Raw genomic sequence first — 15,700 nt, forward strand, 5'->3', positions numbered from 1 at the left:
GCTCAAGTGAAAGGCTATTATGTTTGAAGAATAGTACAAAATCATCTGGAACAAAGCAGGACACACTGTCACTGAACAGTGCAAAAATAAACCTGAGCAGATATTAACTGTAAACAGAACACACAGTGCATCAGGAGCTGTCTTAGACGGTACCAAAGCGTAACAGTCATAAAGTAGTACATACAATACAGAGAAATGTACACAAGGAAAGCAGTCGTTCAGAAGAACACAGCAACTTCACTGTAACCATGACTATATGTGTTGTACTTTCCAGTTTGTAGCAGCTGAAAGGACAAGGTAAGCATGTAGAAATGGAGGGTATCAACTTATTTTGATGTTTCAAGGGAGAGTTATCAGTGCCTGGCTGTGTTATCGACACCTGGAGCTGCTCTGTTTTCTTTCTTTCTTTTGGGTTTCACCTCTATTTTATGCTTTCCTAGCTTTTTTTTGTACAGTGTGTGAGTGTGAAGCACAAGTGTTGGGGTGCACGTCTGTGTGCAATGAGTGTGTCTGGCTCCAAAGATTGCCCCTCTGTCCTGCTGTGCTGACCCTCCCCTCTGATGAGAGGTAGTTGACAGAGTTGAGGTAAGAGGTGTGTGAGTGTTTGTATACTCAAGAGAGAGGCTGAGGGCGAGAGTCAGCGTCTGAGTATCATTCCTTCTGCCCCTTCTACCAAGTGGAGGACCAAAGTCTGATTTCTCTCATTCTACTCATGATTCATGAAAACCACCTGCCAGAGTGTGCACTGGGTCGTGTTTGCCTTCAAGCTAAGTGCCCATGCAAATGCAGTTTGTGCGTACGCGTGTGCGTTTATGAAGCACACACAAACACTTGCACGAATGCATTTCAGTGTGGAGGCAGATGTGGCTGATTTTGCACGGCAGTCATGAATTGCCCACAGATCTCTTATTAGCAATGGTGCACAGACTGCTTTCATTGTTGATTACCAGAAAGACGAAATCGATGCCATGCATGAATAAACATACATGGCCAGCATTAACATGTGCACTTATACACAAGATACTGCAGGTACTCACACAAAGGCAGTAAATGCATGCCAAAAGAACTAACCCTCATTGTCATAGATACATGGAATATGACATATATAGAATAGTGACAGAACAAGCATGCAAAAAAAAAAAAAAAAACAGGCTGGAAGAAAAAGAAAGTAGTATTCAAGTCATAGCAACAGCACAGCATCTGTCCTTCACCACAGTTGAAAACAACCGTCTGCCAACTCCATTCACCTCTCCATCAGACGCAGCAGCGGCAATCGAGTGTAGACACTGATTTATAATCCACCTCCCTCCCTCCATCCCCCTGCAAGACCGCCCACCCACATCCCTTCCGTTCCTTCCCAGCGTCAGCATGACGGTGTTGCTATGGCAACTATGGCCACTGCAGAGGCAAATGTGAGCAGTAATCGATCTTTTCGTGTGGCTGCGTTATGTACATACACACCACTGTGTGTCGTGTGAAAAGCCTTGCGGTAAAATGCTTAAAACTTTGGTTGTAGGTGATATTTCTTGGGGGAATATCAGAGGGAGAAGCAGGAAAAACATGAAAGCAGAAGGGGTGAGATGACGTGACGGTCGCAGGAGAGTTCATGATTTGGCTATTTTGTCTTAAATTTGTGTAAAAGATCAAGGCTTCTCCATGGGTGCCAAAATTCTTCCAACCGAGAGCTTAATGCACCTTTCAAGAAAAAAGCAAGAAAAAATAAATCCATCTTGAAAAACATCACTGTTGTTTTTACTCCCTCAAAAACTGATATTTTGTACATACAAATGATGAAAACCACTATCCCTAAGCTGTAGTACAATTAGCTGGTTGTTAGCCTTGATGGCAGCAAAGAGATGGCAGTGTTGAATGGTTGTGGCGGTCAGTCTGCCATTTCTCAACAGGTGTTGCAGATTGCCATGCAACATTTTACAAACATGAATCCAACCAAGTTCAGCTTGCTTTTCCTTGAGCAGCACCACCAGGTTGACATACTTGGTTTTTAGTCAAAAGTGAGGTTTCTCCACGGCTTAGATCTTCACATATATTGTTTTGAGTGAAATGATTTGCTAACTATTGCATAGATCACTGTGAAATTTGGCCTTCTTCCCCTCAGGATCGATTGTGATGATTTTAGTGATCCCTTACCTTTCCATCGCCATCATCAGGTCAGTAGATTAAAATGATTTGTCCAATACTTTGGTTTAATACCAAATACCTGAAAAGCTATTGGGATTCCCATCAGCTGTTCTTCAGTTTAGTGCTAATCACCAAATGTTGGCATGCTAACCAGCTAAACTAAGATGATGGGCATGGTCAACATTATGCCTGTCAAACATCACCATGTTCACATTGTCATTGTGACTGTGTTAGCATGCTGATATTAGCATTTAACCAAAAGCACCGCTGCAGCAAAGTACAGCCTCACAAAGCCACGTCCTCTTTAATGGTATCTGCCACTGGTGCCGGTTTCTTATCTGCTGGAGTTTAAATGATGTTATTAGTCAATGTTGAAGACAGTTCCCTGCTGGACTGACACAGAGTAAGTTGTCTAAATCTGGACACAAGCTTTTCAGCCAGGAAACCGTGTTATCTTTGAAGCATGTGTGTCAGGCTGACGCCGAGATCCAAAGTGAACCAACACTGGCTTTGCAACAAGTTCACCAGAGGCTCAAGCTTATCTCACATCGATCCATTTAACATGCTTCTAGCCATGATTGTAGACACTGCTACACTGGCCTGTTGTAAAGGCTGGTTCCTACACAAACATGCTAAACCATGGCTGTAATTGTCTGTAATTGATCAGGCCAATGCAGTGTAGTAATTTTGCCTTACTGTGCTTTGAATGAATCGTTCTGGCCATCCCTGCATCGATTGCTCTGTGACTGTGGCTCCGTAGCTTTTCTTGGAGTCTGCCGGTCTGTAAATCCATCTAAATTCCCATCTTGTTATGGAACTGAGTGAAAGAAAGGCTGAGGTAGAAGACAGAGGGTGTGGGGGTGGAGGGCAGAATGATAGACCAAATGACTGTACGTTGTGGGAGTTGGAAGATTTGAAAATATCTAATAAGAGAAAGAAAAATGAGGGAAAAAAAGGGCAATTTGAGATTGAGAATGAAAGTGAAATGAAACAAAGCCAATTTGGCAGTTTGGAAGCATACCAAGGCTTGTGTTCATGTGTGTGTATATACGGGAGTATGTATGTGTGTAGGTGTGATACACAAACACCAGTCAGGCTGTGGGGCTGAGAAAACTAGATTCTGAATCCATTTTGAAGGCGCAAAAATGACCTTGAGGCCCCCACAGTCAGACAGACGCTGTCCTGCACCAACCTGATTCAGCTTCTCCCTTCATATCTGCTGCTGCTGAGAGAGACAGAGGTGAGAGAAGAGTGTGTGTGAGAGAGGGAGAGAGATGGAGAGGGCCTGTCTGTCCAGTAGCTTATAAAAAGTCCATTATAGTGCGCTTCTATCAGTTTGGGCTCTCCCAGATGGACCCTGGAGTAAATGGACATCACCAGAGAGCTATAAGCTCAGATTTGATATACGGCTGAGAAATAGCTCTGTGTGTGTTTGTGAGTGCATGTGTGTGTGCGCTTGTGAGTGTGCGTGTTTAGGAGAGTGTGCACTCAATCATATACTATGCGCTGCACTGAAAAAGCTGACAGTAGTCAACAGCGAACATTTCCGTGCCACTGTTTTTTGTACGTGCCATTTACTTAAGACAGCTGTTTTAGCATATTACCATATGTGCTCCCCTGCCACACACACACACACACACACACACACACACATGCAGTCTTCCCAGCAGGCTTAAATCCCGGCTCAGTCTGACAAAGGAGCCTGTGGCTCTAACTGGCTCTGCCCCAATCCCCTTCCCCAGCCTGCTGCTTTGTCCAGGCTCAAAACCGCTTTACTGCATGACGTTTATTTATCAGCCATATTTACTTCCTATTGTGAAAGTGTGTGTGTATGCATCTCAGTGCATGTGTGTGTACGCCACATCAAAGTATATTTGAGCTTTAGCATCGCTGCTAATGTGCGCGTTTCGATGCTCAGTATCCTGCGCTCATGTCTCCGTGCTTGTGTGTGTTCATTGAGGGTATCCCACTGCTCATTGCCTCGAGTTGAGGAAGCCGACAAAAGCCTCTGCCTGCTGAGTGATGGCGCTCAGCAGGATGTGAATGGGACTTTGTCCTTCTACATGCTACTTTATCAACTGTTTGTTGAGAAGAAAGAGAGAAAATAGCCTCAAGCAAAAGGCGGAGAGACTGGTTGAGCACCATTGCTTTATTCTTAGCGGTAGGGTTCTGACTAGGCAAACAAAGTGTTATCAACAAGTGCTTATTGAAATAACGAGCAAACCTAAACCTTCAGTGAAATTGTTACATCGTTCTGCATGACTATTTCCAAAAATCAACAGTTGAACAGTGGGACAAGCACTGCTTCATTTGATGAACTTGTGTCAGCAGGTCGCACTTGTTTAATGTCATTTGGCAACAGGGAACAGGATAAAAGTCATATATGTAAATGAAATGTCACTGATTATCACTTCATGTGCACTATGATGGGTTTCACTGACAGTTTATTAGCAAAAAGCAAAGCTCATTCTCCATCTCTCTGCCCATCACAGGTACGCTGTCTCACATAAACTGTTGCCATAAGTAGCTGAAGTGACAATGAAGCTAACAGCATGTTTACTGACACACTGGAAATCGCAGTAGCTGCACTTTATCCTTTATCCTCCCCTCTCCAACTGAACAAGCGTCAGCAAACACAGTAATACCCACAGTGTAACTTTTGACATGTCTCCCAGTCCGGTGTAATGTCCCCAAATTGCCTTGGTAAGTTTTTATAGCTGTCAGTGTGGAAGTCAGGGGGTAGCTAGTTATTGCACACCCATAAGTATTGTATGAAAGTTCAGCCTTTGCACCTGGAGAGGAAGTAAGAACTGGAATGGGTCAACAGGGATGAACAGTCTGCTTTCCCCATCAACTGTATAAACGCAGATTCACGGAATTCGCTTCTCGCTTTCTGATGATACATTGATGATGACCTGTCATCTTCTATTTCTAACGGACTACACTGCAGTCATAACACAGGTAACCTCTTCATCTGTCTAGGGAAGATTTTCAAACCCGTTTTTACTTCATTGACACTTCTGTCAGATGACACCAAAACATCAGTGCTACTACAAGCCAAACATCACATCTCCACCTCTGCGCCTGGCCAATCATAGGTTTATCGACCCTGCTCGCGATTGGAAGCGACGCTGCCAGCTAGAGATGGAGAGTAGACTCCCCTGGAGATGAAGAAACAGCTGAAATGAGTGTAAAAAATGTAGGGATTAGAAAGGGCAAGAGGGTTTGATGAAGTGTGTGATGATGTATCCATTAAAGTGCAGTCCAGAACATTAAACAATATAGTGGGGGTTTGTAAAGGTCAGTACTCTCAAGGGGTTTATCCATATTGATCTTTCCTTTCGATTGTGCTGGACTCAGCACCGGTGTCCATCTAAATCCTCTTCTGCGCCGTAGACCTAACGGAGAGAGAAACAAACAGAGGCAGAGAGAGAGAGCGGGCACGAAAGAAATAAAGAGATAGAGAAAAGTAGCCCTCACTGGTCATTTTATGTGAGACATTACTCCTCTGTCCTGCTTCACTGACCTCCCTGTCTCAGAAGCACAGACACGTAGAACATACACCCACACACGGCTTTATTTGTGCCTGACTCTGCCAGAAAATGATTTGGAGACTCCCAGATTGGGACCGGCACTTCCTCTGTTGCTCTCAAAATAAACCAATACATTGTCTGAAAAGTTTCAAAGAGACTGTTAGTCGGTGGCATCTTGTTTCATTCGATTAATCGTGTCACTTATGAATCCTACCAAGCTCACTTCAGTGGTTCAATGGAGTGGTAACATTCACAGCATATGTTTTGCGAGGATCATGGGCTGCATTGCTAGCTTGGTGCCACCTGTTAGCAGACATGATGCAGGAGTAATTTGAAAAGGTTGAGATGAACTTGGAGTTGTTACTCTGGCAGAGTATTTTATGCACTTTACAAAGGTAACAATGGCAAATTTACCTCTGGAAATAAGTCGTGATTTTTGAAGCAGCAGGTCTTTTCTCTCTATTTCACACAGAAAGAGACAAAAGCAGACTTTCTCTTTGGAGCCCACAACCTTGATTTTTGTCAGCTGAGTTGATTAGTCAGCTGTAGCTATTTGTAAATGCTAAACCGCACGAGTTGTCTCCAGCTGACCTTTTATTGTTTCAAGCTGATTCGTTTTAAAAGATAACGTCTGGAAAGGGGTCTTATGTATACATGCACATGGTGGCTGTATGCATGGTAATGTTAAAATATTGATATACTGAAGAGAAGTTGGTGAGCCATGTTGAAGACTTGAAAGTAAAGCAGCAGCATCATTATTGAACTGCAGGGTAGCACTGTATTACACATTAAAATGACGTTTATTCGAATGTAAGCCTGTTGCATGTTGTGTGCATGGTACAGAAAAACACAGTTGGACAAGCAGCACAGAGATGTAATAACTCAATTGTTCAGATTTTCAAACCGTATGTTTCACTTTTACATTTTTGTCTTTTTGTCCTTGTTGAGCTCTATATCCTTTTTCCCAATGCATGTATATTTAGTACGGTGAGTCAGATTCCTTCTGTGCACACAAACATTGGAAAATAAAGCTGATTCTGATTCTGATAAGTTTATCAAACCTAATGCTATCGAGTTTGTCTGAGGCTACTGAAGTCAGCTAAGTAAAAGACCAAGACAGAGCTGTTATCTTTACTTTAACTATATCATCTTCTAACGTAGCATATGTTCCAGTCCCCCAACCCTTTTTTTTCAACCTAACCTGCAAATGATGCAAGGTTACGACTGTAGCTAGTAAGCTATTTAGCTGAGCATGCCATCATTTTCAGCTTGTATTTTGGGTTGTGGAAAAGTTACCTCTGCCTAGTTACTGCTGCTAAGCTATGATTAGGCAATTGCTGTTCAGGGAAGGGATGTATTCGGTCAATTCAAGGGAAAGAATTCAGGAGCTGAAGAAGAAAAGTAGTCGGCAGGTGAGAAGTTCACTTTTAGTTAAACACAACTTTTGTTTGCATGATTTTAGCTGTGTTCTGAGCTGATGAATATTGATTGGTTAGGGCGATGAGTAGTGTTAGGAATACTATATCCTGACACAAGGTTTCACGTTTTTCATGTAAAATATTACTGTAAAACCTGCAGCTAAGCAAGTGGGCGTTTGGATTGCGTGCTGACCATAGTACGGCTAATGAAAACCAGTTTGATTGTCACATTTGATGCAACATTTTTAGGCAATGAGGCAAAAAAGAAATCTGTTTATTGACTTTGAAAATACTTTGAGAGTGCTGTGAAACTATGAACCCACACACATGAACACAGTAGTTTTCTCTTTCACCCAGGGCTGTAGCCAGCTGCAGATATCATCTAAACAGCACACAAACAAAATTATTACATTGTTCCTGTGGTTAAAATATTGTATTTTGGTCTTTAAGCGCAAGTGGTCCTGCTGAGAGGAACACAGAAAACAAGGGAAAGGGAGGGAGGGTTAGACAGTGAGGAGCAAGAGCTAGAAGATAAAGAAAGCAACTCTTTTTTTCCTGACAAAGAGTCTGTAAAAGGCCATATTAGAGGGCTGGTGGCGGTGGCGGTGGGATTTGAGAAATCATGACAGAGCCACAACACACTTCACAGGCATTTGTGCTTTGTGCCTATGTGTGTGTTCACTGGGAGGCAGGGGAGGGTGTGCTCCGCTTGCATTCTTCCTTCAGTCAACTGCTTGATTGAGGCTGATACAAATAAATTTCATTGGCAATCACTGCTGCATTCCATAATCGAGTACACACACACTTCCCGTGTGGATAATGCACCATAGATTCTCTATATGTCTCCACTCCTTTGCGTAAATGCAACCGCTGCAAAAAAAATCCCATGGGCGAGAAGTACCCAAGTGAAAAACAGCAGCTAAATCAAAGATTGTTTCCCCTGCCGAGGGAGTTGATTAAGTCTTGTGTTGCTGAAACTAAGCCTACAAATCCATTTGTACAGATCAGAACAGTCTGTGCTCATGCCTCCAAATGTTTGTACCAATTGAGACATAACCGACTTAGGTATGTTGCATGATTTTACTTTCTCCATACTTTCTCTCCAGGCAATCCCTGTTTCCACAAATGCGCTTTATATGAGGTGTTCCAATTCAAATCAGCTCTCTGATATGTATTTCCAGGCTTTTTTTATTTATTTATTTTTTAACTCACTTAGTTTGCTCTGCTGATTCATGAATACTGTCACATTGCATCTTATGTATATTTTTATTGACATTTCATGTTTTCCCTCTAAGCCAATAAGCCAGTTAGAACTGACTTCCTCCTGATTTTTTGAGATTATATTGTCGTCTTCACATTGCGTTATGTGTTTCCGCACGATGTGTGCTGAAATGTATCAGCGTGTTCTTTAAATATTCTGCATCAGGGAGCAAGCCAAGCAACTGTAGGCGTTTGCATTTTATTTTGCCAGAGTCGTGTTTTGGATGTACTAGAAAACTTACCTTTTTTGACTTCTTGGAATTTACAAAATAGCAGTGGGTGCTGATGGGCACTAATTTACTATAGCTTTAAAACCAGTTATCTGTATGCTGTGTTACATATAGTAAACAAACTGGGCATCCTTTTGCCAGTATTTGCTGAATCTTTGCGCATTATTGCCTTCCATTGGTTTTCATACATATCTTTGCCTCTTCCAGACCCATATGATGATGACGACCTGAAGGTGAAGACCCAGAGACCACGATCAGCTGACCAGCCAGGTGTGTTTCAGGCACAAACAGGTGAGTAATGTGAGTGTGTATGTGGGAGCATATATGTATTCACAGCCTGGAACAAAAGTTGACTGTTCACATGTGTGAATAAGTGAAAATGTGAACTTATGAGTGTGTGTGAATTTAAAATGTATCATTAATAGGATTTTAAGTGAAGGAATGAATTATTCATGACGTGATACATTAAACATATTATGAATGTCATGTATGTATGAGGACTCATGCCTCATACATACATGACATTACATGTTGGCTGCTTTGCCCACATTAGAACAGGTCATATACTAATTTGAGCTTGCACACACACACACGACACACACATACACACAGACATTTACATATTCACAGCTACCACTGTGTGGAGGAGGGAGTCCCTACCGCGAGGGAAACCCTTGGCTCTATCTTGTCCTTCTCCTCTGTTCTCCCCCTCCTCGCTTCTCCCCATTCTTCCATTCCTCCAGGCATGTGTGATGAGCTTAAGCCCTGACTCACGACATGTTAATGAAGATGTAATGCGATTAACGGACATGCAATTAATTTGATTTCCTTCTTTGCCATGTGATGACGCCTCCATCAAAGGACACGGAGCTCATAAACAATTTAGAGAGAGAGAGAGACAAGCGGCATGACTTAACTCGGTAGTTTTCGCTTTCAAGGGCGTAACTGAGGGGGAACAATGGGACACTCTCCGCAGCTGCCTGGAGAACTCAACATCACCCACAAACACCCAATCTGTGGGTTTTTATTAAAATCTAAATCATCCCTTTTTGGCTTGAAGCTGTGAGATCATATGTGTTACCTTGAATCCATTTCTATTAACATCGCCTTAAAACACATTTCTTGAACAAGGTGCAAGGTTTATTCTCATCAAATCAATTAGTGACATATGCAAATCACACATGCAGGAATAGCATGTATTGGGTATTGATATTACATATTAGATATTATACACTCTGAAAATCTGCCATAGCAAAGGTCTCTCACAGTATATCCAACGGATGATGATTCTGAGCTCTCTTAATTAAGATTAAGATTAAGATTAAGATTTACTTTATTAATCACAGCACACATGTTACAGGAGGGAGAGACTGCACACACGCCATGCTTAGTGAAATTATTTCTACACATTTGCCCATCCTGGTCTTCCTTCCTCCACGGCAGACCAGGAGTGGTGGGGGGGACACAGTTCCTTTCGTCACCATTGGTCAGGTGGTGATCTTCTTGCATGTTTTTAGAGGGGGTATATTTATGGAGGATACCCTGGGTGAACACGGGGAGAACATGCAAACTCCACACGGAAAGGCCCTTTTTTCCTCGAGCAGCAGGCACTGAAGGCACGGTGGAGGACACGCCACCAGCACCCACAGCGGGATTCGAACTGGGACCTTCTAGGTGTGAGGCTACGTTACCACTTGTCCCACCGTGCCACCAAATGTCTGCATGTCTCTCATTCAGGGGAAAAAATCAGTTCTGTAACAAAAGAAAGTCTGTTTGGTTGCTGTAACACGAAGCCCTTTCATCATCTGTCAGACAGTCCCAGGCTTTTCTCTTGGCAATTGTATAGATTAAGATGTTGTTGTTTTTTCATTGTACTAAGATTGCAATGGTGTCACAGTCATCCAAGGGAATTTTTATTTTATTTCAGTAAATAAAGAGCAAAGAGAAACTAAGGATTGCAAGGGAAGCCAACATTTTCATTGTCATACATCTCCACAAACAGCTCCTGTGACTTTTTACTGTATGTCTCTTATGATACAGCAATATACAGTATGTATTGCAACAACACTAAAAACAGTATTTAAATGATTATGAGACAATAGGCATGAGAAGCACATGGTTCCTGCCTGCTGTTGATTTTATTTGCTTTAAACTGTGGAGACAGGAAGCTGTGGTCATGTGACAGCTAACGACGCCCTTCGTCTTGACTATTTTGTGTTCCATCTCTTGAAACATCATGAAGCTGGAACCATTGAGATTGAACCTCTCTCCCTCCACCTCTGTGTTCCTCTTCAGGTGACCCTGCGGCAGAGGAGTGGTCCCAGTGGAGTGTGTGTTCTCTCACATGTGGGCAAGGCTGGCAAGTGAGGACACGATCGTGTGTTTCTTCTCCCTATGGGACCCTTTGCAGCGGTGCCCTGCGGGAAACACGCATGTGCAACAACACCGCTTCTTGTCCAGGTGAACCTGGGATCACAGGCTCAGGTATGTTTGGTGGTACTGGTACTGTTTCCTCACAGCATAAGTGATGACTCTCTTTCTTTATGTGCAAGGGGTGCAGAACATGCTGAGACTTTGATGGATTTTTTTTCAAAACCTGTGATTGACTGGCGACCTCTCTAGGGTGCTTGCCTCTCAAAAGTGCATGCTGGGATATGCCCCCGGCCTTTGTCACCCCAAGTAGGCATTAAAAGGCCAAGAAAACGCATTAGCAAGGTTTAGCAGCGTTGCAAAATAACGACCAAATGCATTGTTTGCCTTGCAGTTCATGGATATACTGTAGGCCTCTTTTTAATTGTGTCTTGTTTTTACGTTTAAAATTTGACAAAAAGCAGCTTTAAAACATAGGCTTTCTGCTTAGCACCTCACTCAGCCTTGCAGCATTTATTTGTCTTTTTACGAAGTGTTAAGAAAGCTGAAGAAAATAATGACAGTGTGAAACTATTTTTGAGGAAGGTAGGCGGCATGCGCACACACACACACGCACACACACACACACACACACACACACGGACACAATCATACACATTGCATGGAGTCTGCTCAGCCAAAACAAAATCTAACCATGGTGTGGCAGGAAAATAGAATGAGAATGTCATTTTGTCACTTCAATCCACACTACTGGCCAGCTCAGAGTGACAGAGCGAGGAAGACACAGAGAGACAGACATGACACCTGAGCTCGATGTCGGCAGGTCTATTAGACTTGCCACAACTCAGAAGTTCATACTTCCTGGCATCTCTATCTTTAGCTCTCCTCTGCTCTTTCACTCTTCTCATTGCCCGATCTTGTCTGTATCAATATCAATGTCTACCTACGCCTGCATAGATACTGTAATAAAAAATAAATGAATTTAACAGAGCGTGAATGGCAGACAAACTTCTGGATTTAATTTAATCTACAAAACAAAGATCTAAACCACATATGCGAAGATGGAAATTGTTGAATGTAAATTAATTGTGTCCTCGCGTGACAGTGATAAGGATACGAAACATTCAGCGATGCTCTTGCTTTTGCTTCCGAGGAATTTGTTTTTCATTTTAGATGTAATGGCAACTCCGAACTCTATTTAACCAATCAAATGCAAATTTGCGATGCATACATGCTCTCCCAATCAGGGTGATTGCATTCAGTCCTGCTTACTTGCTACAAAAACACAGGAGCAAAATGAGGACCACCTCATCCATTACTGGTCAGCAACATACAACACAATCAAGCCAGATCAAGTGAGGGAGATTGTGTACTGCTCATCCAGAAGAATGTGAGTTCTGCTCTGGTTTGATTGCCAGTGTAGGTCTTTACTAGATGAAATTGTGAAGTGCTGCTTGTCCTGTGCTGGTTTGATTGCCCTGATTGCAATTGAAGTGAAATCCTGTATGGCATTGGCTCCCTCCTGTCTGGCCTCTGTCCCTCCCCTAATCCACTACTAATACTTAGTCCCCAATCAGGGGATGACAAAAATCCAGAGCTGCTCGGTAAAACCATAGTCCACTGGTTAAGCTAACTGGCAAAAAAAAAGCTGGGGGGACTCCAACAAATGTACACATCAAACTCTGTTTCCAGGTCATCATGGAGAGCACTACTGAAAAACGTTGTATAAAGCCTTTTGTGCCTCCAGAGGGAGCTGCATCATGTCTAACAAATTAACCCAGTGATGTCACTTCAGGCAGAGTTGGCTGGGGGTGAAAACTACAAGTCTGATAGTGTCAGAAATCTGGAGGTGTGGAGGCCTCTGTAGCCTGCTCTTCATTTCTGCTTGAGGCTATCATCTTCAGGCAGTAACTGTAGCTACAGTACTAGCAGAAAATACCCAAATCTCGGACCGAATTAAGGTCTTCACCAGAATGGAGCTGGCCATGGTATCTATTTGCCAACAATGTGGAAACTGTGGAAAATCTTGCCTCAGCTATTCATCCTGGTGTGAACCTGGTATGATCCTGTCAAAGATTGCATCAGACGCCCGGGGTATACGTCTTATGTCTTTTATTTAATATTTCCTTGCCCCTCAATCCACACTTGAACTGTTCTGGTCCACCGTCTTCAAGGCTGTCTCAAAGCTCTTATTTCTGCTCTGAGGAGCAAGGAGGGATCTCTGAGGAGCCATGAGCGATTCTTTCTTTCGGCTAACAAGCACCCTTATCAGATATCTACCATTGATTGGACGGTACAGCTGATCAGACTGATCTGATACATCACAACATCACAAGAGTTTCATACCAGAGTGAAGAAAGATAACATATTAAACTCAAATGTGTCACTCCCAAGTTTTTATTGCTTTCCTGATTCACCAAGGTTAAGGTATGAACAACCAAGGACACGAACATATGCATATACAATTATAGTCAGAGAGAGTTGGAGTGTCAGAAAGAAACCCTTTTTTTTTTTCCTCATTTATCATCATTTCCATTCAGTCACATGTGAGGCTGATGAGCATTTGGTTTGATATGCTTACATAATTTCAATTTTCCACGAAACATTTAGCTAATAAATGATTTCTAGTGTACAACAGACACCATAATCATATTTTTGGTTATTAAATCTCAATAAATGCAGATGCAAACCATGAATAAATAATACAAATGGATTCTGTGAGCAGAAATGTCCCTGTGCCTCGGAGCAGGACACAGTATATAATGAAGGGTGTTAGTCATGTGCAGGTGTTTGTTAGACAGCTAACAGGCTCCAGAGAGAAGACACTGCTCCTCTGGGACTGATATCTGTGTGCCTTTATTATTATTAGCACAGTGCGCATGTGTGCAGACACAAATTCATCAAATGTCTCTACATCTTTTAAAGCCTACTGACAGCTGATCCAGCTGTGATCAGCTGTCGCGTCATCAGAAACAGACGTCGTTTCGTGAGACGCTTCGGAGGAAAGGAGGTCTCATTTCTCCAAAAACACATTTCCCTGTTTCTTCTCTCCTCGCATGGTTTCCTTGTGTCTCCTCATGCATTCTTGGTGGAGGGACTAAGATACAAGGAAAAAATGCGAGTGAGGGAAACATGGATGTAATTTAAGAGACCTGAGTTATGCTGCCTGACACCTGAGGAATTGCATCTCGGTTGTGGCTTTGCAAAGTGCTCATTACTGGTGTTCTGACCAACATAGACCAAGCCAAAGTAGACACACTTAGCTTGATCATTTTTTAGATAAAGGCCAGAGTGGATCTTTTTTGTTGTTCCACTGTGACAAGAAAAATTGTTTGGAATATCAATATTGCTGGCTACTCAGTCTAATCAAGAGAATCAAGTCTGTGCACGATATGATATCAGCCCATCTACCCAACCAGCTGTCTGCACTGGAACATGACAAAGGGAGTGATCGCTGATGTCCTGGTTCCCTGACTATGCAGCAATTGCGGACTGATCGTGGGCCTATCTAAGGAAAAAAGCCTGCATTGTCCTTTCACTGCCAGGGAAGAAGAAATTGCCCCTTTATTCCAGTTGGCAGACAGTGGGGTAGTCTCTAGACTAACCTCCCTGAACCCAGTGATACCTAAGAGAGGGCATCACAGGATGTCCTCCATACACAGCCATTTTAATAACGACAGTGATGTGTTCGAGGCCAGACTATTAAATGAAAAATCAGGATCCAAAACTTCTCCAGGGACAGATAAATTAAAGCAAAAGTGGGGCCACAACTGTCTAAATGTCAGTGTCACAGCATGGTGTGTAGTCATTGGGCTTTAACCACTAACTCTATAGAGCCTCATTTCTGGACAAGGCCTTTCCACTAGCTGCAGAGGAGTTAGTGCATAAGGATGTTTTTTTTTTTAACACTTTTATTTTTTTGTTTTTACCATAAGACAACACACAAACGAACAAACAAAAGAGGTCTGGGACAATACGTAATACAATCTATAGGTAAAATAAAAAGGGAAAACAGTCACAGGTACATATTATCAAGTTCAAGAAGTGTCCAGGAGACACAGCAGTCACTCATTGTCTATTTGGTAACAACAGTCCCACTTGTTCCACAATATATCTCCCTTCTCTTTTTGTAGTCGGAGGTTAAAAGTCATTTTCTCCATCAGACGGATAGAGTTGATCACACTGGTAAGGGTAGTTATAGTGGGGGGGCTCTTTTGAAGCCAGCATTTAGTTATTGTTTTCTTACTGGCTACTGGCCATGCATAAGGATGTTTAGTTCAGCACTTGAGTGCATGCATCATGCATCATGCACAGAAACAGGACAAGTAGCTTAGCCTATACATTCACTGAGCGTTCAAGGTATCTTTGTATCTGTTGAGTTTTTATCGTTTGTATGTGTTTGGACTTTGTCCATTTTTATTTGAGTGTCATTTGTGAGTGCAATTCAGTGTGCAAGTGTGTTGTATAATCATGGTGTTTTATTTGTGTTTTCAGTATGTCTGTGTGAGATTTATGTTACCTTGTCTGGATAAAGTATAAGTTTATAAGTATTGTAAACCTTTTTACACACATATGCCTTCACATGTGAGTTTTGCATTAGTCCGTGTTTACTGATGCCAAAAAAAAAAAACCAAGAGAAGCTAGAGGAACATTTTCCTTCCCCGTCGGTGCATATGCTAATCTTGTTTTTATGCTAATGCACCAACACGATTTGTATGTCTAAGTGCCTCATTTTCCATTCAGTGTCGAT

The 15,700-nt window shown here is 42.4% G+C and overlaps 1 protein-coding gene across 1 annotated transcript in view; it reads left to right on the forward strand.

The window, feature by feature from the left end:
- Positions 1-15,700, forward strand: part of adgrb2 (adhesion G protein-coupled receptor B2) — a 213,207-nt gene that overhangs the window by 94,550 nt on the left and 102,957 nt on the right. Inside the window, exons 3-4 of the mRNA XM_070985427.1 lie at positions 8,788-8,871; positions 10,876-11,064. Of these exons, the coding sequence (XP_070841528.1) occupies positions 8,788-8,871; positions 10,876-11,064 (273 nt within the window). The remainder of the gene's footprint in view (positions 1-8,787; positions 8,872-10,875; positions 11,065-15,700) is intronic.

The sequence above is a fragment of the Chaetodon trifascialis genome, chromosome 17, assembly GCF_039877785.1.
Source record: "Chaetodon trifascialis isolate fChaTrf1 chromosome 17, fChaTrf1.hap1, whole genome shotgun sequence".
NCBI classification, from domain to species: domain Eukaryota; kingdom Metazoa; phylum Chordata; class Actinopteri; order Chaetodontiformes; family Chaetodontidae; genus Chaetodon; species Chaetodon trifascialis.